This window comes from Hippocampus guttulatus, chromosome 12 (genome assembly GCF_054856545.1).
Source record: "Hippocampus guttulatus isolate MCC_2025c chromosome 12, RoL_Hgut_1.0, whole genome shotgun sequence".
Lineage (NCBI taxonomy): Eukaryota > Metazoa > Chordata > Actinopteri > Syngnathiformes > Syngnathidae > Hippocampus > Hippocampus guttulatus.
This window is the reverse complement of record NC_141272.1, coordinates 11225775-11250320: the sequence shown is the minus strand read 5'-3', so window position 1 is coordinate 11250320 and position 24546 is coordinate 11225775. Positions and strand designations below refer to the sequence as shown.

Sequence of the window (24546 nt, the reverse complement as noted above, 5' to 3'; positions counted from 1 at the left end):
TCAAAAACCTGAGTTCAAATCCAGACAACTGCCTGACCAAAATCGGGGGTGTTGAGTTGCAGGCTGGCCAAGGACAGGACATCCATGTTCACGCGGCACGGTGAGCAACCGGTGAGCACGCCAGCTTCACAGTGCAGAGGTGGTGGGTTCGATTCCAGTTCTGGCCTCCCTGTGTGGAGTTTGCATGCTCTCCCCGGGCCTCCGTGGGTTTTCTCCAGGTACTCCGGTTTCCTCCCACATTACAAAAAACATGCGTGGCACGACAATGGGACACTAAATTGTCCGTAGGTGTGATTGTGAGCGCAAATCTATTTGTCTTTTTGTGCCCTGCAATTGGCTGGCAACTAATTCAGGGTGTAGCCCACGCCTGCTCCCCAAAGACAGCTGAGATAGGCTCTGGCATGCCAACAACCCTCGTGACAATAAGCGAATTATATGTCGTCAGGGCCGCCTTGCTCGACTTGACTTTTTCTCCCTCTATGAAGTTTGTTTTGATTTTTTTCTTCCCTAATGTGTCCTGGGACATTCTCCTGTAACCTTTTTTTAAAACCAGACTCAATATGAGGCCGTGAGAACTTAAGTGAGCCGAACACTATTTTTGTAATTTTGCAGGAGAGTGTCATGTGTAGAAACAGGTTTGTGCGAAGGAGCGTGGTGCTTGGATGTTCATCCATCCTCTTGGCTTTGACTTGAAGCAGATGACGCTGTTTGAGTCTCTAGAGGATGGAGCAAGCCGAGGCTTGCTTTGTCCCTTTCCCACTTCCCGCAGAATGCACCAATGACAAGAATAAAGTTACAAACAAAGACGAGTCATGTTGGGTTTGTGTTCAAATAAATGACTAAACATCCACTAATTTGAATCTTTGCTGGCCTGTAAACTGACCTAAAATTCATACAGAACAAGGTAAACGAGCTCAAATTACAATCACAACCACACGAGGAAGAAACCAAAAAGAAACAAATATTTCTCCAAAATATTGGTCACCAAATTCTTGATGAGTTGATGACTCTTGTCTTCATAACATTTGGATGATCGTAAAATCCAAAAATAAACAATTCAACGTCTTTTGGAATCATTGCTGCATTTTCTTAATTTATGAAGAATATTTCAAATACAACTATTTTAAAAATCTCATATTTGACATGTCGTCTAGTATCATTTCCTAACACACAAAAATAACTACAACGGTTGTGTGTGCTCCCCGCCCCCACCTCCCCCCGCTGTTCTCTTGGCAGCCAAACATGACATAACAACGCTGACGTCAACGCAGTTGTTTGAAAGGCTTGGCGATCAAGCGCCTCCGTGGCCACAAAAGCTTTCCTATTGATTTGTAGAAAAAAACGGTTGTGTCGAATAGAGATGTTTGCGCAGCGCTGGGCGCACGCTCAGCGGAGTATTTCTTGCTGTTTTGTTGCTGAGAAAGGCAGCAAAAACCAACAATAAAAAGAAACATAGTGGTTTAAAGATGGGTTTCAAATGAGGATTAAAGGTTTTAAACCAGGGTAAGGGTTGGGTTTGGGCAGTGGTTCTTAACATTGTTAGAGGTCCCGAAAAAAAAACCTTCTGATATATGGGCTCGTTTTTGAGAAAAATGGTGTTGTATAGAGAAAATGTAGACTCTACATTATAGAGTGTTCGAAAACTACCTGGGAGTTGAATGGTAAGTGCATCAGCTTCACACAACAGAGGTCCAGGGTTCAATTCCATATCAAAAACATCCGAAGCCATTCATTTGCTGATCCTGTTGCTCACACTCACACAAAGGAACAATTCACAAAATGCCTTACAATACATGGCCGTTTTTTCTGACAAAACACCTCAGTATAAATTCATCAAAAAACACTTTATTGTACATGGTCTTTTTTTTCTTCCAAAAACGCCTTACGATACTCTACATGGTCATTTTTTTGGAGTTAAAAAACGTCTTACGCCATGGTCGTTTTTTTGTCAGCTAAAAACACCTTACTATACATGGTTGGGATTTTTTCAGCCAAAAACGCCTCACGAAACATGGTTGTTTTTTGGAGGGGCTAAAACATCCTACTATAAATGGTCGTTTTTATAGTAACTAACTCTACATGGACATTTTTTTCGGCCAAAATGCCTGAATATACAGTACATGGTCTTTTTTTTCGGCTAAAAACGTTGAATAAAAAAAAAACGACCATGTATAGTAAGGCGTTTTTAGCCGAAAAAAACGACCATGTATAGTAAGGCGTTTTAACCCGAAAAAAAACGACCATGTATAGTAAGACGTTTTTAGCCGAAAAAAACGACCATGTATAGTAAGGCGTTTTTAGCCCAAAAAAACGACCATGTAAAGTAAGGCTTTTTTAGCCGAAAAAAACCGACCATGTATAGTAAGGCATTTTTAGCCCAAAAAAAACGACCATGTATAGTAAAGCGTTTTTAGCCGAAAAAAACCGACCATGTATAGTAAGGCGTTTTTTGCCCCAAAAAAATGCCATGTATAGAAAGGCATTATAGGCCAAAAAAAACGACCATGTATAGTAAGGCGTTTTAAGCCGAAAAAAACCGACCATGTATAGTAAGGTGTTGGTAGCCCAAAAAACCGACCATGTAAAGTAAGGCGTTTTTAGCCGGAAAAAACGACCAAGTATAGTAAGCCGTTTTTAGCCCAAAAAAACCCGACCGCGTATAGTAAGGCGTTTTTAGCCAAAAAAAACGACCATGTATAGAAAGATGTTTTTAGCCGAAAAAAACGACCATGTATATATAGTAAGGCGTATTTGGCCCAAAAAAACGACCAGGTATAGGAAGGCGTTTTTAGCCCAAAAAAAACGGCCATGTATAGTAAGGCGTTTTTAGCCCAAAAAAAAACGACCATGTATAGTAAGGCGTTTTAACCCGAAAAAAACGACCATGTATAGTAAGGCGTTTTTAGCCGAAAAAAAACGACCATGTATAGTAAGGCGTTTTTAGCCGAAACAAAAACGACCATGTGTAGAAAGACGTTTTTAGCCGAAAAAAACGACCATGTATAGTAAGGCGTTTTTAGCCCAAAAAAACGACCAGGTATAGGAATGCATTTTTAGTTGAAAAAAACGACCATGTATAGTAAGACATTTTTAGCCCAAAAAAAACGACCATGTATAGTAAGGCGTTTTTAGCCCAAAAAAAACGACCATGTAAAGAAAGGCTAAAACGCCTTACTATGCATGGTCGTTTTTTGGGGCAAAAAACACCTTTCTACACATGGTCGTTTTTGTTTCGGCTAAAAACGCCTTACTATACATGGTCGGGTTTTTTCGGCTAAAAAAGCCTTACTATGCATGGTCGTTTTTGTTCGGCTAAAAACGCCTTACTATACATGGTCGTTTTTTTTGGGCTAAAAACGCCTTATTATACATGGTCGTTTTTTCGGCTAAAAAAGCCTTACTATGCATGGTCGTTTTTGTTCGGCTAAAAACGCCTTACTATACATGGTCGTTTTTTTTCGGCTAAAACCGCCTTACTATATACATGGTCGTTTATTTTTCGGCTAAAAACGCCTTATTATACATGGTCGTTTTTTTCGGCTAAAAACGCCTTACTATACATGGTCGTTTTTTTTTTGGGCTAAAAACGCCTTACTATACATGGTCGTTTTTTTTGGGGCTAAAAACGTCTTACTATACATGGTCATTTTTTTTTTTTTGGGCTAAAAACGCCTTACTATACATGGTCGTTTTTTTTGGGCTAAAAATGCCTGACTATACATGGTCGTTTTTTTTCAGCCAAAAATGCCTTACTATACATGGTCGGTTTTTTTCGGCTAAAACCGCCTTACTATATACATGGTCGTTTTTTTTCCGGCTAAAAACGCCTTACATTACATGGTCATTTTTTTCGGTCAAAAACGCCTTACTATACATGGTGGTTTTTTTGGGCTAAAAACGCCTTACTATACATGGTGGTTTTTTTGGGCTAAAACGCCTTACTATACATGGTCGGTTTTTTCGGCTAAAAACGTCTTACTATACATGGTCGTTTTTTCCGGGTTAAAACGCCTTACTATACATGGTCGTTTTTTTGGGCTAAAACGCCTTACTATACATGGTCGTTTTTTTAGGCTAAAAACGCCTTACTATACATGGTCGTTTTTTGGGGCAAAAAACGCCTTACTATACATGGTCGTTTTATTCGGGTTAAAACGCCTTTCTAGACGTGGTCGTTTTTTTTCGGGCTAAAAACGCCTTACTATACATGGTCGTTTTTTTCGGCTAAAAACGCCTTACTATACATGGTCGGTTTTTTGGGCTAAAACGCCTTACTACACATGGTCGTTTTTTCGGCTAAAAACGCCTTACTATATATACATGGTCGCATTTTTTGGCAGAAAACGCCTTACTATACATGGTCGTTTTTTTTCGGCTAAAAACGCCTTACTGTACATGGTCTTTTTTTGGGCTAAAAACGCCTTACTATACATGGTCGTTTTTTTCGGGTTAAAACGCCTTACTATACATGGTCGTTTTTTTGGGCTAAAACGCCTTACTATACATGGTCGTTTTTTTAGGCTAAAAACGCCTTACTATACATGGTCGTTTTTTGGGGCAAAAAACGCCGTACTATATTACATGGTCGTTTTTTTTCGGCTAAAAATGCCTTACTATACATGGTCGTTTTTTTTTTGGGCTAAAAACGCCTTACTATACATGGTCGTTTTTTTTGGGGCCAAAAACGTCTTACTATACTTGGTCGTTTTTTTTTTGGGCTAAAAACGCCTTACTATACAGGGTCGTTTTTTTGGGCTAAAACGCCTTACTATACATGGTCGTTTTTTTTCCGGCTAAAAACGCCTTACATTACATGGTCATTTTTTTCGGTCAAAAACGCCTTACTATACATGGTGGTTTTTTTGGGCTAAAAACGCCTTACTATACATGGTGGTTTTTTTGGGCTAAAACGCCTTACTATACATGGTCGGTTTTTTCGGCTAAAAACGTCTTACTATACATGGTCGTTTTTTTCGGGTTAAAACGCCTTACTATACATGGTCGTTTTTTTGGGCTAAAACGCCTTACTATACATGGTCGTTTTTTTAGGCTAAAAACGCCTTACTATACATGGTCGTTTTTTGGGGCAAAAAACGCCTTACTATACATGGTCGTTTTATTCGGGTTAAAACGCCTTTCTAGACGTGGTCGTTTTTTTTCGGGCTAAAAACGCCTTACTATACATGGTCGTTTTTTTCGGCTAAAAACGCCTTACTATACATGGTCGGTTTTTTGGGCTAAAACGCCTTACTACACATGGTCGTTTTTTCGGCTAAAAACGCCTTACTATATATACATGGTCGCATTTTTTGGCAGAAAACGCCTTACTATACATGGTCGTTTTTTTCGGGTTAAAACGCCTTACTATACATGGTCGTTTTTTTGGGCTAAAACGCCTTACTATACATGGTCGTTTTTTTAGGCTAAAAACGCCTTACTATACATGGTCGTTTTTTGGGGCAAAAAACGCCTTACTATACATGGTCGTTTTATTCGGGTTAAAACGCCTTTCTAGACGTGGTCGTTTTTTTTCGGGCTAAAAACGCCTTACTATACATGGTCGTTTTTTTCGGCTAAAAACGCCTTACTATACATGGTCGGTTTTTTGGGCTAAAACGCCTTACTACACATGGTCGTTTTTTCGGCTAAAAACGCCTTACTATATATACATGGTCGCATTTTTTGGCAGAAAACGCCTTACTATACATGGTCGTTTTTTTTCGGCTAAAAACGCCTTACTGTACATGGTCTTTTTTTGGGCTAAAAACGCCTTACTATACATGGTCGTTTTTTTCGGGTTAAAACGCCTTACTATACATGGTCGTTTTTTTGGGCTAAAACGCCTTACTATACATGGTCGTTTTTTTAGGCTAAAAACGCCTTACTATACATGGTCGTTTTTTGGGGCAAAAAACGCCGTACTATATTACATGGTCGTTTTTTTTCGGCTAAAAATGCCTTACTATACATGGTCGTTTTTTTTTTGGGCTAAAAACGCCTTACTATACATGGTCGTTTTTTTTGGGGCCAAAAACGTCTTACTATACTTGGTCGTTTTTTTTTTGGGCTAAAAACGCCTTACTATACAGGGTCGTTTTTTTGGGCTAAAACGCCTTACTATACATGGTCGTTTTTTTTCCGGCTAAAAACGCCTTACATTACATGGTCATTTTTTTCGGTCAAAAACGCCTTACTATACATGGTGGTTTTTTTGGGCTAAAAACGCCTTACTATACATGGTGGTTTTTTTGGGCTAAAACGCCTTACTATACATGGTCGGTTTTTTCGGCTAAAAACGTCTTACTATACATGGTCGTTTTTTTCGGGTTAAAACGCCTTACTATACATGGTCGTTTTTTTGGGCTAAAACGCCTTACTATACATGGTCGTTTTTTTAGGCTAAAAACGCCTTACTATACATGGTCGTTTTTTGGGGCAAAAAACGCCTTACTATACATGGTCGTTTTATTCGGGTTAAAACGCCTTTCTAGACGTGGTCGTTTTTTTTCGGGCTAAAAACGCCTTACTATACATGGTCGTTTTTTTCGGCTAAAAACGCCTTACTATACATGGTCGGTTTTTTGGGCTAAAACGCCTTACTACACATGGTCGTTTTTTCGGCTAAAAACGCCTTACTATATATACATGGTCGCATTTTTTGGCAGAAAACGCCTTACTATACATGGTCGTTTTTTTCGGGTTAAAACGCCTTACTATACATGGTCGTTTTTTTTGGCTAAAACGCCTTACTATACATGGTCGTTTTTTTAGGCTAAAAACGCCTTACTATACATGGTCGTTTTTTGGGGCAAAAAACGCCGTACTATATTACATGGTCGTTTTTTTTCGGCTAAAAATGCCTTACTATACATGGTCGTTTTTTTTTTGGGCTAAAAACGCCTTACTATACATGGTCGTTTTTTTTGGGGCTAAAAACGCCTTACTATACAGGGTCGTTTTTTTGGGCTAAAACGCCTTACTATACATGGTCGTTTTTTTAGGCTAAAAACGCCTTACTATACATGGTCGTTTTTTGGGGCAAAAAACGCCTTACTATACATGGTCGTTTTATTCGGGTTAAAACGCCTTTCTAGACGTGGTCGTTTTTTTTCGGGCTAAAAACGCCTTACTATACATGGTCGTTTTTTTCGGCTAAAAACGCCTTACTATACATGGTCGGTTTTTTGGGCTAAAACGCCTTACTACACATGGTTGTTTATTTTGGCTAAAAACGCCTTACTATACATGGTCGTTTTTTTTGGCTAAAACGCCTTACTATACATGGTCGTTTTTTTAGGCTAAAAACGCCTTACTATACATGGTCGTTTTTTTTGGCTAAAACGCCTTACTATACATGGTCGTTTTTTGGGGCAAAAAACGCCGTACTATATTACATGGTCGTTTTTTTTCGGCTAAAAATGCCTTACTATACATGGTCGTTTTTTTTTTTGGGCTAAAAACGCCTTACTATACATGGTCGTTTTTTTTGGGGCCAAAAACGTCTTACTATACTTGGTCGTTTTTTTTTGGGCTAAAAACGCCTTACTATACAGGGTCGTTTTGTTGGGCTAAAAACGCCTTACTATACATGGTTGTTTATTTTGGCTAAAAACGCCTTACTATACATGGTCGTTTTTTTTTGGGCTAAAAACGCCTGACTATACATGGTCGTTTTTTTTTCGGCCAAAAATGCCTTACTATACATGGTCGGGGGTTTTTTCGGCTAAAACCGCCTTACTATATACATGGTAGTTTTTTTTTTCGGCCAAAAACGCCATACTATACATGGTCGTTTTTTTGGGCTAAAACGCCGTACTATACATGGTCGGTTTTTTCGGCTAAAAACGTCTTACTATACATGGTCGTTTTTTTCGGGTTAAAACGCCTTACTATACATGGTCGTTTTTTGGGGCTAAAAACGCCTTACTATACATGGTCGTTTTTTTTGGGCTAAAAACGCCTGACTATACATGGTCGTTTTTTTTCGGCCAAAAATGCCTTACTATACATGGTCGTTTTTTGGGGCAAAAAACGCCTTACTATACATGGTAGTTTTATTCGGGTTAAAACGCCTTTCTAGACGTGGTCGTTTTTTTTCCGGCTAAAAACGCCTTACTATACATGGTCGTTTTTTTCGGCTAAAAACGCCTTACTATATATACATGGTCGCTTTTTTTGGCAAAAAAATACTTACTATACATGGTCGTTTTTTTCGGCTAAAAACGCCTTACTATACATGGTCGGTTTTTTTGGCTAAAAACGCCTTACTATACATGGTTGTTTTTTCGGCTAAAAACGCCTTACTATATATACATGGTCGCATTTTTTGGCAGAAAACGCCTCACTATACATGGTCGTTTTTTTCGGCTAAAAACGCCTTACTGTACATGGTCTTTTTTTTGGCTAAAAACGCCTTACTATACATGGTCGTTTTTTTTGGGGCCAAAAACGTCTGACTATACATGGTGGGGGTTTTTTTGGGCTAAAAACGCCTTACTATACAGGGTCGTTTTTTTTGGGCTAAAAACGCCTGACTATACATGGTCGTTTTTTTTCGGCCAAAAATGCCTTACTATACATGGTCGGGTTTTTTTTTCGGCTAAAACCGCCTTACTATATACATGGTAGTTTTTTTTTTCGGCCAAAAACGCCATACTATACATGGTCGTTTTTTTGGGCTAAAACGCCGTACTATACATGGTCGGTTTTTTCGGCTAAAAACGTCTTACTATACATGGTCATTTTTTTCGGGTTAAAACGCCTTACTATACATGGTCGTTTTTTTGGGCTAAAACGCCTTACTATACATGGTCGTTTTTTGGGGCTAAAAACGCCTTACTATACATGGTCGTTTTTTTTGGGCTAAAAACGCCTGACTATACATGGTCGGTTTTTTTCGGCCAAAAATGCCTTACTATACATGGTCGTTTTTTGGGGAAAAAAACGCCTTACTATACATGGTAGTTTTATTCAGGTTAAAACGCCTTTCTAGACGTGGTCGTTTTTTTTCCGGCTAAAAACGCCTTACTATACATGGTCGTTTTTTTCGGCTAAAAACGCCTTACTATATATACATGGTCGCATTTTTTGGCAGAAAACGCCTTACTATACATGGTCGTTTTTTTCGGCTAAAAACGCCTTACTGTACATGGTCTTTTTTTGGGCTAAAAACGCCTTACTATACATGGTCGTTTTTTCCGGCTAAAAACACCTTACGATACATGGTCGTTTTTTGGGGCAAAAAACGCCTTACTATACATGGTGGGGGGTTTTTTCGGCTAAAAACGCCTTACTACACATGGTCGGGTTTTTTTCGGCTAAAAACGCCTTACTATACATGGTTGGTTTTTTTGGCTAAAAACGTCTTACTATACATGGTCGTTTTATTCGGGTTAAAACGCCTTTCTATACATGGTCGTTTTTTTTCCGGCTAAAAACGCCTTACTATACATGATCATTTTTTTCCGGTTAAAACACCTTACTATACATGGTCCTTTATTTTTGGCTAAAAACGCCTTCCTATATATATACATGGTCGTTTTTTTTTTCGGCTAAAAACGCCTTACTATACATGGTCGTTTTTTTTGGGGCTAAAAACGCCTTCCTATATATATACATGGTCGTTTTTTTTTCCGGCTAAAAACGCCTTACCATACATGGTTGTTTTCTTCGGAAAAAACGCCTTACTATACACGGTCATTTTTTTTGTGCTAAAACCGCCTTTCTATACAGAGTCATCATTTTCGGCTAAAAATGGCCAACTATACATGGTCGTCTTTTTTGGGCTAAAAACGCCTTACTATAAATGGTCGTTTTTTATGGCAAAAAAACGTCTTACTATACATGGTCGTTTTTTCAGCGAAAAACGCCTTACTATATGTACATGGTCATTTTTGGGGGGCAAAAAACGCCTTCTGATACATGGTCGATTTTGGGGAGCAAAAAAGGACCATGTAACAACACACCTGATTCAAATTAACAGGTTCCATGTCAGGCTTCCGCAGAGCTTGCTGATGATCTGATCATTTGAATCAGGTGTGTTGCAACAGGGAGATTTGGAAAACATGCAGGACAGCGGCCCTCCAGGACCTGAGTTTGACACCCATGCGTTACGGTTTGGATGAGGGATTCTGATTCGGACTTGGGATTTGGGTCAGGGTAAGGTCTGTGTTGAGGTTAGGTTTGGGGTTTAGGGCTTGGAGTTACGGTTAGGGGGTAGGGGTTAGTGTTAGGGCCTCGGGTTAAGGTTTGAGGCTCGGGTCGGGGTTTGGGGTTCGGGTTAGGGTAAGGTTTGGGTGAGGCTTAAGTGTTGGGGTTGGGGCGTAAGGGTTTAGGGTGAGGGTTGCTTTTTGGTTAAGGGTCAGGGGTTTGAGTTGGGGTTGTGGTTATGGTTGGGGTCCGGGTTAGGGTTGGCTTTAGGGTTGGAGTTAGGGTGGAATTGGGCTTAGGGTCGGGGTTGGGGTTAGGGTGTGGTAAGGGTTGTTAAACTCTAAAGCCTAGGTTTGGGTTAAAGGTCAGGGTTTTAAGGTCAGAGTTCAGATTTAAAGCAAAGAGTAGGGTTTCAAACCTGTGTTAGGGTTGTGAATTCTGGTTAGGGTTCCAAAAGGAAGTGTTAAGACTGGTTTCGGGTTGGTTTTCAAGGCCCCTTCGGGTTGCTTCTTTTGTGTGCATACGAGTGTGTGTGTGTGTGTGTGTGTGTGTGTGTGTGTGTGTGTGTGTGTGTGTGTGTGTGTGTGTGATGGTCTTTTTCTTTTCTCTTCTCTTCCATTTCCAGGCGTGATCATCCTTCTTTTTTTGTCCCCCATCCTTTTCTTTGTAGTTTCCTTTATTAGGGTCACCATGGAAGTGAGCAGGTTGCTAGGCAACTGGTCAGAGTCTAGAAGGACGTATGATTGGCGGTGGCAACACGTGGGAAATGATAGAACGCAATCTCAGTTTGGATTCAAATTGGTATACAAGCTTAGGGTTCTAAGTAAGGGTTAAAATTAGGGGTTACAAGACAAGGTTTCTAGCCTTTGTCAGGGTTTCAAATTAAGGTTTTGAGGTAGGGTTGGGGCTTTAATTTCAAGCTAGTGTTATGGTTTCAAGTAAATGTTTTAAGATAAGAGTTTCAAACTGGCCCTGAGCTATCAAGGCAAAAATAGGGTTTTAAATTTGAGTTTGGGTTTTAAACTCGGGTTAAGGTTATTATAAATAAATAAATAATCAAATTGAGATTTTTGAAATGGGCGAGTGTTTAACATATTAACTACGGTGAATGGCACAGCTCCACTAGACTGTATACAAAGTACCCGTAGCGCTTTTTCCCCTGATAACATTGAAAAACATGACCTCATAGCACACACTGGCGCCACCCTGACATCTCTTTGTGGTACTACACATTATGAAAGAACAGGAAATATTCTTGCAGCTGTCTGCATTATAAGGTAGAACATTTATGAATGACACTGAAGAATCTTTCTTCCTTTTTATTCATCTTGCAACCAAGTGTTCATTACATGACAATTTATGTTCTCAATTTCACGCCCGTATTAACAAATATGTACACGGGAAGAAAAAAAAAGCACTGGAACAATAATTATACCCGATAAGAACAATTTAATCTTAATAAATACTCATGAGCACAAGGAGGTTGTCCCATACAACACGCACACACTCAAACACACTCAATCCCTTTATTTGCGCAGTAGTGCAACAAGTCCAAAGTGATTTGTCAGCTGCAAGTGGCCCACCAACAAGGCTCCGAAAGTGCCACTGGGACTGAAACGGGACTGAGGTGGGGGGGAAATCAAAGAGAGTGCGATGCGGGTTGTGGTGCTCGGAGCGGTTTCGTGAGGTTGAAGTTGTTTGTTGCATTTATCTCAAAGGGTCATGATGAATCCATGCTGTCAGGTGAAGCGATGCACAGAAGAAAAGATTCAGCCCGAGACTTTCACCACCTATTTTGAGAAAAAGGAGCAGGGCGGTGGCCGTAGGTGTGAAGGGTCAAAAAGGCCCAAAATTACAAACTGAAGTAGAAGTCAATTTAAGAGGTGGGTTTTTGAAAAAATAAAGAGGAAAATTTGTCTGGACTATTTTTAGTACATTTTGCACATGATTAAAACAGTTCCCTAATTATATTTAGATATTTTTCTTGTAGATTTTGGATTTTCTCCCCCACAACATTCCAACTTGATTCCTGTAAAATGCTCCATTTTTTTCTCTTAATATTATGACTTCTTCTTTCTTGTAATACTATAATGAGCATTTTTTTTCCTCACATCGTTAGTCTAATAGCAAACTTGCCATTTTATACAAGTTATCTGTTTTGGGGAAAACAAGAAAAGCACAATTTTTAGCATGCAAGGGTTTCAAACTGGCGCTGAGGTATCAAGGCAAAATTATGGTTTTAAATTTGGGTTAGGATTTTAAACTAGTGTTAAGGTATGTTGGAGAAAAAAAATCTAATTGAGGGTTTTAGAATGGGCTAAAGGTTTAAAATGTGGGGTTCAAGGCAGAGTTTAACGCAAATGTCAGGGTTTTAAATTCTGTGTTATAAATTAAAACAGAATTAGGAATTCAAATGAGAGTGATAATCATTGATAATCATTGCACTGGAAAGGTCCAACAAATAGATAGATTTGAAATCACTCTGCTGCAAAATGACCAAAATGGAGTCAGCCCACTCTCGGTTTCAGTGGCTCAATGTGGTTGACCGTTGTGTCCCTCCAGTAGTCATGGTGAACATTGCACGAACCGCCTTTTCACACCCTTGCATGACATGACGGGTGGGGGGGCTTTTGCTTTATGATGCAACTAGTCCTTCGGTCGGTGGTGCACAACACAGAGAAGGCGAATGTGGAAAGAGACGCCACGTGGATGAAGAAAAGGAACAATTCAGTGTTGCGTTTTCTGTGGAAATGACGCAAGCAGATGCAGTGTGAGTTGACTTGTTGTCAGAATGGCTTTTTGAGGCGTTTAACTGGTAGTTAAGTTAGTCGGGAGAATGAAGGGTTGTTTTCACACCTTAGTAGAAGGGATGGCTTCCAGTAAGTGTGAGCATCGCTCGTTTTTGGTACAAAAAATGCGTGCTGACCGTCGCTATGTGTACTGTTGCCCGCAGAGGGCGGCGGGCTGCATCTTCCCGCACAGAGGTACCGTGTGGTCCGAACTCTGCCCCTCCACATCCATGTCCATCAGGTTGGGCCGCGCGGCGCCGCTCCCGCCGTCCCTCGACCCCGGCGGGCCATTGCAGCCGCTACCCGATGAGGAGTTCAGGGTCCCGGATAGAGAGCCCAGCTTCCATTGGTCGGTGTGCGCCCGGGCTGGCCGGGGACGGGCAGCGAACTCAAGTGTCTTGGGTCGCTCCAGGGGGCTGATGAGGCAGAGGGGGGCCGGAGTGGGAACGGGGGGCGCGGGGGCCTTTCGGCGTTGGGGGAGGGAGAAGTGGGCCGAGGGGTCTGGCAAGCGAGGGATGTCCAGGGTATCCAGCACACCTGCACCGTCACAAATCAAAGCAGGCACTGCAAGTCATGCACAGCAGGTCAACTTCATTTTCATTTTTCGAATAACATTACCATTCAATGCCCTATTGGATATTTAGGGCTTTGCAATACAATGTCATTCTCTTCATTGCTTGTCCCTGTCTGAGATTTTCATTTATATACACCATCATTATCATAACATATTTTTTATTATCATTTGGGCTGTTCGATACAACTTTTTTTCAGACCAATACCAGTACTGTATTTACTCTTTTAGTACTCACGATGCCGAGTACTAATACCTCTAGTAAATTAGATCAAATTTCATTGAACACAATGACGCAGATGACTATTCACCATTGTCAAAATGCTGCAGTGTAGCGCCAGCTACTGGCGAGGAGGACTTACTCATTCAATTATCTTTTCTTGAAGTATCGGTGGTCGGTATCATCGGCATCAACGACACCCGATACCTTAAAATATTTGCCGGACATAGCATACCTGTATTGGTACGCGCTCATCCCTCATAGTCATGAAGCCATATGGTATTTGTTAGAAAAATCATATTTGTTTACATTTGCAAAATGTATTCCATGTCAATCATAACCTCATGTAATCTTTTGTTTTCGAACAAGAATAAGAAAGCAGACCTTGTTCCTGTCTCTTTCTTGAAGATCCCATTCTCACATTGCCGTAAGACAAAGCAAGATGTCCCACAGGATTTATTCAGTGGAAAAGAAAATATCTTAAACTTTGCACCTCACCTTTGTTTGCTTTGATGACAGGTCCCCCTGTCGGAGGGGGCATGGGCACGCTTCCATCAGACGGCGTCCTGCGGTGGACAAGAGTCTGCGCCCGGGGTCGTATGGCGCCGTCGGATGGGGTGCGTCTGTGCCCCCTGTTGACTGCCATGGCGGCGGACACGTGGGTGGGTGTGAGAGACTGGTTGGGCTCCTTCTTGAAACTCTCTGTCCGCAAGTCCAGCAGCGGGTTGAGGGAGGAGCCTGCCGGGGGCGGGGCCTGCATTTTGCCTGGCATCAAGGGGTAGTCGTCCGGGTCGGAGGGGAGGAGGGACTTGGTGGAATTACAGTCAGACAGCGAGGACAAGGAGAGCAGCGTGATGGACGGGGAAGGGTCCAGGGAGGGCAGCGAGGAATCGTGATGGCGGGAGAGTGACAAAGAGAGGTTTCTGCTGGGGGGCGATGTGCTGCGACGGAAACGTCCCGTGCGCTGGAAAAGACTTTCCTTCTTCTTCCTCTGCTCCTCTCTTGTATCCTGCTCGTCCTGAAGTACCTGACGAGGACAACCAAGACATGGCAACTTCACTTTCAAAACAGTCATCCCCCATACTGCGCCTGTACAACCGCATACCCGCATACAATGCAATCAGAAATTACAGAAATTTCCATCCATCCATTTTCCGATCCGCTTATCCTCACACGGGTCGCTGAGGGTGCTGGGGCCTGTCCCAGCTGTCTTCGGGCAGTAGGTGGGGGACACCCTGAACCGGTTGTCAGCCATTCGCAGGGCACACACAGACGAACAACCATCCGCGCTCACACTCACACGTAGGGACAATTTCGAGTGTTCAATCAGCCTGCCATGCAAGTTTTTGGAATGTGGGAGGAAACCGGAATACCCGGAGAAAACCCACACAGACCCGGGGAGAACATGCAAACTCCACACAGGGAGGATGGAGCTGGAATTGAATCTCTGCACTGTGTGGTCGACGCGCTAACCACTGGACCACCGGGCCGCCCTTACCGAAATTTGTTTTCTGTGATTACCCAGACTGTTATTAATATTCCTATCATCATTATTACTATTTTTATCTTCTTCATTACCACATGTGGTATGCAAATCACAGCCCAAGTACAGTTCAGTTGTATTTAACATTTAAGTTTGGTACATTTGCTGTTAATCTATAACTGTTTTGTTTTTAAACAACATATTTTTGCATAAGCAACAGGCGGAAGGCAGACTACACCCTGAGGTGGTTGCCAGCCAGTCGCAGCGCACACATAGAGGCAAACGACCATTCAAACCCACATCCACACCGTCACTGAGTGGGAACCGATCCCACGCTGCCCGCACACAAGTCAGGCGAGTGCACCACTACAGCATCAGCGACTCAAATGTTTTTTGTTAAAAAAAAAAATCAACAGCGGTGTGTAGACTTTTCACATTAACTCAATGTATGCGTGTATATTCCTTACCTGCAGTCTGCCCAGCTGCAACAGGTCTTGGCCCAGACCCACCGAGGCCAGCAACGAAGCACAACCCAACAGCAGCATGTCACTCTTCTTCCTCTGGCCGCAGCGTCTTAGTGAGTCATGGTGGCTCAGCATGGCCGCCGTTGCCACGCAACCCTGAGTGGAGCTGGCGCTGGATGAGCCCACATTGGCAGTGGCTGTGCCGGAACCCGGGGCGCTCCACAGGGACCCCGAGTCATCGGCCGCACCGTTGCTGCTAGTCTCGGAGGGCTGCAGGGAACCCGGCGATTCTTCCAACTCGCAGCACTCCTCTGAGTGACAAAATGGAGGATGTGAGAGAGGGCACCTTGGTTTAAAATCAAATAAGCGACTCACCCATCTCACTGAGGCTGGAGAAGCCCACTGTCATTGGTGCGTGCTTGGGGGATTTTCCCAGGTTTGGAGCACTGGATGACCACACTTTGCAGCCCTCGCTTAGTGATTTCAGTCTGAAGAGAATGAAAAAAAAATTTGAAAAACAAGTACCGGTACATTCATTTAAATTTGATCGCAATATACAAACAGTGAGAGACTTTTACACTTTTTCAGTATTCTGGAAATAATGTTGATAGTTGGGCAATAAACTGATAAATAAATAAATAAATACTGTACATAAATTGGAAATACAGCAAAAATATTGTTTAAATATCATATACATAATTCAATCAGCGGTGATGGATGTTTTTGGAATGTGGGAGGAAATCGGAGTACCCGGAGAAAAAACCCACACAGGAAGGCCGGAGCCGGGATCAAACCCACAACCTCTACACTGTGAGGTCGATTAGCTAACCACTGGACCACCGGTCCACCGCGAAAAATAAATTGAAGTGTTCTTTTATTCTCACATCCAGTGCATCCAAATACTTGAGTCCACCTACTTCTCCTCTCCCCCGACCCGCTCCCTCTGTTGGGTCGAGCTGGGTCCCCATGTGCGTCCTTTCTTTTTGCCGGCCGACATGTCTTCTTTCTTGCACACTGCACTGCGGCCCCATGTCTTGCTGCTGTCACTTGGGGTCACTGTCTCCATCACACAAAGTTGAATCAAATTGACCCGAGTTGTAGGTCAGTCCCCTTTTACCCAAATTTGATTATTTTTCTTTACCCAAAATGTTTTTAGAGTCCAAAAACACTTCAGGTTTTACTTAACTGTTAAGTGCAATATATTTGTAGGTAAACTGTGCATGACATTACAGTAGCTTACAAAAATTCTACATATACTGTTTACACAAGGTTAAAAAAAAAAGAAAAGAAAAAGAACCCAATTTGGGTTAAAAAAAAAAAGTGTGTAAATTTTTCACAAGTTACCTAACTTTCTGAGATGTTTTGTACACAAATTTTTGGTGGTTTTACACAGAACAACCCAGACAGTTGCGTCAAATTGACCTTCGAAGGTAAATTTTTGACAAAAATTGAGTTATATTCGACCCAACTGTTTTTTGAGTATAGAAACAAAACTTGTTGTTGGGGTTGTTTTTTTTTGTTTGCTTGTTTTGCTTTGGGGTTTTTTTTGCATTATTTTATCTCACCACAGTATATATACTATAATTAGTTGGGGAGTATTTTTTTTGAAGTATGGTTGTAGATAGTTTGAGAATCACTGCTCTATGACATGCAAGAAGTGTATACAGTGTAGTTTCGTTTCTCACATCGTATGGCTCGAAGGCGAGGAATGACGCCTGGGCTGGCGGGCGGCGTGGTGCTTTCACTGCCCTGTGTCTTCCTCTTGTCCACGCTGGGGGACGCCTGCACCGTGATCTTGTGCTCGAAGCCTTTGAGCACATGAACGCACATGAAGAAACATGTTACGATGCACTTTTCAGAAAGAGAGTATGATATTTTCTTTTTTTTATTTGTTGTGTTGCAGTGACAGATGGTGAATAGAATTGTATACAGTATAGACCGGTATCATATATTATCTAAAAGATGAAATAAAATAGAAGGCGGCCATGAACAAAAATGAAATTCATATATCCAGCCATTTTCTGTAGCGTTCCTCCTCATTAAAGTCTCAGGGAGCTCGAGCCGATACCAGCGGACATCGAGTAAACCACACCATTCATGGGATATGAAAGCTGTCATTCAGTACAATGACATTTATGTTTCTATAAAGTAATTGAATTTAGCCATGCATGTTTATGTCATTTAATTTCATTTCAATTAATTTTAGAAAAGATGCAGTTTTATATCTTAGCACCGGTATAATAAAATAAATCGCAAATATTAAGGTTGAAATAAAATATAAGATTTTTTTTAATGTAATTAAGTAACTATTGCCATTAAATAAGAAAACATGAGAGATTTTCTTGATGTAATTGAGTTTGATTGAAAAATAAATGTTAAATGATGCTGCTTTACATCATTCCCATAGAACACAAAACATTGCTGTCTGCCGGGATATAATAAATGGTGGCACCCACCAGAGGGCAGGCTGATGCTGTTGCCGTCCCTGCACAGCTTGAGCAGTCTGCTCTTCTTGAAGTGTCCCTTCCTCTTCTTCACTCTGGGCTTCTCCTGGTACATCTGGTGGATGATGATGTTAAGCTCGCGCTCCACGATGTCGATCTCGCGCTCGGCCAGCTCCTGCTCTCGCCTCCTCAGCTGCTCCTCCTGCTCTCGCTGCTCCTCAGCCGCTCGGGCGAGCGCCTCCTCCCAAGACCTCAACTCCTGGGGAGAGAGACATGAGAGACATTTTTTTTTGTGTCACTTTCATTAACGCCTCTTTCGACACATCCGCCTGCTGATTGTTGCTGAGGTGATTCACAATTTTAGAAACACCCCTCCCTCAGGCATGTACTGTACTGCCAAGGTGAGATTTGGGGGCTTTGCACCTTCTCTTTGGCCCGCAGCTCGTCAAACATCTGCTGGATCTCCAGCCTCCAGTCTTCCTGCAAGGAGTGGAAGGACTCCAGGGGCATCTGGAACATGGCCGACTGCTCGATAGCCAGCAGCCGCCGGTGAATGCTGGTAAAGGAGGGCCTGCTGTGGGGGATCGGGCTCCAGCACTCTGGGGAACAACACAAACGGACAGCTGCATTAGCTCATGTCAGAAGTGTTAAACTAGTTTTGGTCTTGGTTGTCCTCATCATCGATTCAACTGTAATATCTCAGAAACAAAGTGATTAAAAACAGTTCTTGGACAACTGTCCACACCCAAGTCTGATCAGCACCAGATAAGTTAGGGGGAAAAAAAACACATAAGTAGCTGTCAGACAAAGTGAAGTAGACTACAAGATCTGTGGGGCTGCTTTGCTCCTTTGGGACCTGGACGACTTGCTATGATAAACAGAGCAATGAATTCTGCCAAATTGATACATACAAAATAATGAATCGCAATATTGAGTATAATGGATTAGTGCTCACAATTGTTCGATCCTACTGGCGAGTATCTGAGGAAGTAAAAAAACAGACACTGATGGTGTGATGTAGTGTATTTTCCAGGAATGAGGGGAAGTGAGAGAGAGTGGACATATGGTGGCCATGCTGAGCCAAGTTCAGCCGACAGAACCGCGCACGACATGACTGTCATCACACCTTCCCATATCTGCTGATATCTGTCCAACGCCTCACTGAAGTCATGCTGACCCACTGAACTCTAGCATGGAGTGGACGTCTTCATTTATCGGTTGATCCACACAGACATGAGTACAAGAAAGCGAGACTGGAGAAACAAGGACCTGACAAAAGCATCATTAAATGATGAACCCAGATGAGAGGACGAAGATGAGGAGGAAAAAAGATTTGGTAAATTGTCACTCTGAGTGAAAGACTCTGTTTATGAGGCCTGCAGTGTGAAATGTGGCTTGGAAGGGATCAGTTAGGTTGTGAAGGGGCTTTGTTTTGACCCAGGGTGAGTTAGGAATCACCAAGTGCCACAATTGTGTCACCATACAGCGACGGTGAGATGATCAATACAGTCTGTTGGAGGAAAACCAGCAAATATACAATTTCACAGTCATTATTTTGTCAAGACGAGTGTATACACTGGACTTGCGTTTGGCTCTAGAGCAGCAATATTGACTTTCGAATATTGAATTGGCCGTACAAAGTGAATGACACCACCGTATTGAATACAAATATTGAATACTTATATACTTTATATATATACAGTATATATATATATATATATATATATATACAGTATATATCTACAGAGAGAGAGAGACACATCCATCTCTACCACCCATCCATCATCCAGCTATCTATCCCTCATCATTCTATCACACTACTACACTGTCTATCCATCCATATTATATGTATCCATCCATTTCTAGCCATTCATTCATCATCCATCCATATCTATAATCCATGTGTATCATCCATATCAATCCATCTTCCATCCATTATTGTTCCATCATCTCTCCATTATCTATCCAAGTATCCATCTAACTTTGCATCTGTTGATCTGCCATCTAACTACTATCCATCCATCATCTCAAGTTTATCTATCCATCATCCATATCCATCCGTATCGTCCATATCAACTATCCATCGATCCATCCATCCATTATCCAGTCTCCATTCATCTGTGCATCTATCGATCATCTACCTATCATTATCCATCCATCCATCTAATATTGTTGTATATTTGCTGCATAGTTCATCCATCAAATCAGCAATACTGCTATTTATGCAGTGGTGATGTAGTCCAGCTTACCTACTAGGAGCTGAGCAAAAGGTTCAGGGCATGTCGATGGGACGGGAAGTGTTAGCTTGTTCATGGCCACACCGTAAGCCACGGCCAGGGCATCTATTTCTCTGTAGGGAACCTCGCCGGTGAGCAGCTCCCACAGCAGCACACCAAAACTGTGACAACAGACACAGCATAAAGCTTAAATGTGACGCACAAAGAGAAAGCGGAGTGCAGCACCCACCTCCACACGTCGCTGCTTTTGGAGAAGAGGGACAGCTTGATGACCTCAGGTGCCATCCAGGCGTACGTGCCCGCCGCGCTCATCTTGGTGGTCTGGTGCCATTCTCGCGCCAGGCCGAAGTCAGTGATCTTCAGGGTCTTCCCACTCAAGTCATCACGCTCCACCGGCTCCAGAATGAGAACTGAAGGTGAGAAGGAGGAACGCACAGGACACTTAATATATGACACAAATAACAAAATTCTGCTTTTGCATTGATAATAGCATTGGTCAACATCGTTTTAAATTAATCATGGATGGCTTTATGTGTGCTTTAACATTTTTTACGCTAATTTCAAAATTGCCCTTACTTTTTCTTCCAAGCACATCAGGTTTTTGAGATTTTTTAAAATTTGTTTTTAAGTTTGACCTATAAAATCTTGTGCAATACGGATTTCACCGTACGTTGTAATTTAAAGCTATGGTGTTTCAGAAAAAAATACACCCGTTTCTAAACCTAACACTTACTAAATATATCATATATATAATAATATACATTTTATCTTATTGTTATTATTATGAAAATCTGAGAGAGAAAAAAACAGCAGAGTCACAATCAGCCCAAAAAAATCATCTTGAAAAGTTAACTTGTATCTCAGATTTTTTTTAAATTTGTGGAGTTATAAATGTAAACATATTTATTAAAACTAAATGAATATGTTTTGAATATACTGTAGTAAAAATATTTTGGAAAATGCATTAAAATACATTTATGAAAAATCTAAATATATGGAGAGAAAAGAGAAAATATACTAAAGTCACAATTTCTATAACAAAATATTTCTTAAAGCATAAAAATCCAAATAAATAATATTTTTTTACTTTTGATTGACATGTCTACAAGTTATTATATATTAAAAATACACACATGAATAAATATATTAAATACAAATTAATAAAATGATCTGGTACTGAACAAAGAAAAGATAATTTTTTTTTCATTTTGAAAAGCTTAAAAAATATATAGCATTTGTAAAACAAAATATATGTACAGTATCTCAAATCAGCTTCCCCATTGAGCTGAATGAAAATGATAAAATGCTAAAAGATTAGGACACTTGGACACCGATGCTGTTTATTAGCCAATCAATTGTGGTTTTCATCGTTTGTTAGCATTAAGCTAAGTGGATTTTCTTTGGGTGAAATTATGTTTCTCAATTTCACTCAATTTGACAGTAAATATCAACGGGCAGTGGCAATAAACTACTTGAAGCCTGTTCTGGATGAAATAAAAATGATTTCAAGGCACTAATGTATTTCTTTAAGAAATGAAAAAAAACAACAACAAATCTAGGGTTGTTTTTGTAATTTCCAAAATATTGCTGACACAGTACAGGACCCCACAGCAAACTACAACCACAATAATGAGGAGTCTCATGTTGCGTGTTTGCATGATGTAGTACCAGCTTTTCTCCTCATCCCTCCCCACCTAATACTGTACACCACGGACCACTTCCTCCTAATTTCCGTGTGCGAGCCGGCTATGGAAATATTTGGAGTGTACACACTTAACAAGTACTGGGAGGCAGGTGGAGGCTGGCTTCTCGCTCTCACTCTTATCTGCAGGCTTATGCAAAGGGTGGCACAGCCTCTCTCTTTCTCTCTCTCTCTCTCTCTCTCACACACACACACGCACGCACACACAGCAGAATGTTTGTTTACATACACACGCTCTCCTCGACACACATAGCAAAGCTTTCACGTGATAAAAGGTGCGCCTCTCTGTCCACAAGCCATCGGAGAAACCTGTTTTCGTTTTTCACAGTCAATCCGTTGCCAGATTGTGACTCGTGAAAAGATCAGCTGCTTGACTAATGAATATATTACTTGGTAACCGATTTACCGGCAAGTCTTTTTTTTTTAGATAAACAATTGCGTTCACATCCGTGTCAAAAGTAGCACTTGAATTGGATTGTATACAGTGACTGAAAGACAGAAAACTGAAAACATTTTTACATTTATTCAACTTTAACTTTGTTTATGAAGCGGTAACCTCATCGATTCAAGTCCAAACAATCAAAAATTCCAGGTCAAAGTTAAAAATTAGCTCAAAGAATGTATTCAGCTTCTTACGTATAACCTCTAAGGCAGGGGTGGCCACACTTTTTTTGCCTGGCTTTTTTTTACCCCCCTATGCACATGCAATCTACATACACAACCTTTGTGATCGACCAGTCGATCGCGATCAATCTATTGGGCATGTCTGCTCTCAGGAGTAAGGGTAATAAATCCTGTTTACATTTTAGTGACCTGCAATGTCTTATTTAACATTACTCTTTTTAAAATATAGACAAGGAAAAAGTTAACTCTTGTGAAGTTTGTTTTTTTGTTTTTTTCCGCTCAGAATTTGAATACATGTACCAATTATAAGGCCTCCAACAAACGATTGTTTTAATAATTGATCAATCATTTTGTCAATTATTAGATGAACTGAATAAAAAACAAAAATAAACCCTTTATTCAAAACAGGGGCCCGGTGGCCGAGTGGTTCGCGCATCGACCTCACAGTGCAGAGGTACCGGGTTCAATTCCAGCTCCGGCCTCCCTGTATGGTGTTTGCATGTTCTCCCCGTGCCTGCTTGGGTTTTCTCCGGGTACTCTGGTTTCCTCCCACATTCCCAAAAAAAAAAAAAAAAACGTGTGGCAGGCTGATTGAACACTCTAAATTGTCCCTCGGTGTGAGTGTGAGCGTGGTTGTTTGTTCGTCTGCGTGTGCCCTGCGATTGGCTGGCAACCGGTTCAGGGTGTCCCCCAGCCTGCAGCCCGAAGACAGCTGGGATAGGCTCCAGCACCCCCCGCGACCCTTGTGAGGATAAGCGTAAAATTGATGGATTACTTCAGGGGATTCTTTGAAATTAACACTGCAGAAAAATGCATGCACAAACTAATTATGATTTTGTTACTGATTTGGTCTGCAACATGTCAGAAAATAGGCAACACAGATGATTGCTTTCCAATGTATTTCTTGCTGCAGTTAGCTTAGCTTCTTCTTTCTGACATTGTACACATAAATAAGCAGGTACTGGAGACAGAAAAAAAATGCCTCAAGCATTTTTAAACGAGGTACCCAAATTCTCGGAGGACCCATTTCAACCCTACTCGGGTGTACATTGCCTCTCACCCTGATTCAGCTGGGATCGGCTCCAGCTCATCCTAATGAGATATAGAAAATGGATAGATGATGTATTTAGGTAGTAGATCAAGTCCTTTTTTTCCAACTTTCAATTTGTGCTGTTGGAGTGTTTGGATCAAATATGGGCTACATAAACCAGAAAAAAAACAGATGATTATGTCCTCCGCGTCAGCATTTGCGAGCGTCTCCTCTATTAATACCAATTAGTCCTCCGGCTATCCTTTTTATTTCATGCGAGAGACAGCTGATCTCCTCCTTAGGGCTTGACGACTTCTCGCATGCGAGCGACCAGTTTGCATGTTGACAAGGGTGTGTCTACCTGCCCCGCACGCTCTGTTTGGTAAGTGCTGCCCCTCATAAGCATCGTGAAGAAGATGAAGCGTGCCTGCAGTTCTCACTAGCAAGGTGATGGAGGAAAAAGCCTATGAATCAATGTGCTTGTCTTGACTGCGAGTCGTCATTATTGTAGTTTAACACGTGGAAAAAATATCTTTTCTTTTGAACAGCGTTCACAAGCATCAGGTGTTGCTCTTTAGCTTTATGCATGGTAATGATAAACAAATAACACCCGTGAGGACGTGGGAAGAATCGCAACATATTTTGATAGAAACGTAAACGAATACCAGCCACAACATTAATATCACAGGCACAATACAGTACTGTACAATGAAATCAAATATTCTGCCAATTCAAAGGTAGTAACCCAAAGTCAGTTAGGACAGGCCTCTTGAGGAAAAGCACGATAGAAAATGCATGTATGTGGATGCATCAAAATGAGGAAATAACCATAA

The 24546-nt window shown here is 41.4% G+C and overlaps 1 protein-coding gene across 1 annotated transcript in view; it reads right to left on the bottom strand.

The window, feature by feature from the left end:
* Positions 1–11453: 11453 nt before the first annotated feature.
* The window catches only part of map3k10 (mitogen-activated protein kinase kinase kinase 10), a 29753-nt gene continuing 16660 nt past the window's right edge, over positions 11454–24546 (bottom strand). The window contains exons 2-11 of the mRNA XM_086125441.1: positions 20587–20767; positions 20370–20518; positions 18544–18719; positions 18133–18379; positions 17362–17484; positions 16594–16732; positions 16052–16164; positions 15680–15987; positions 14228–14756; positions 11454–13475 (exon numbers count right to left, since the gene is read on the bottom strand). Of these exons, the coding sequence (XP_085981567.1) occupies positions 13081–13475; positions 14228–14756; positions 15680–15987; positions 16052–16164; positions 16594–16732; positions 17362–17484; positions 18133–18379; positions 18544–18719; positions 20370–20518; positions 20587–20767 (2360 nt within the window). The 3' untranslated portion in view covers positions 11454–13080. The remainder of the gene's footprint in view (positions 13476–14227; positions 14757–15679; positions 15988–16051; positions 16165–16593; positions 16733–17361; positions 17485–18132; positions 18380–18543; positions 18720–20369; positions 20519–20586; positions 20768–24546) is intronic.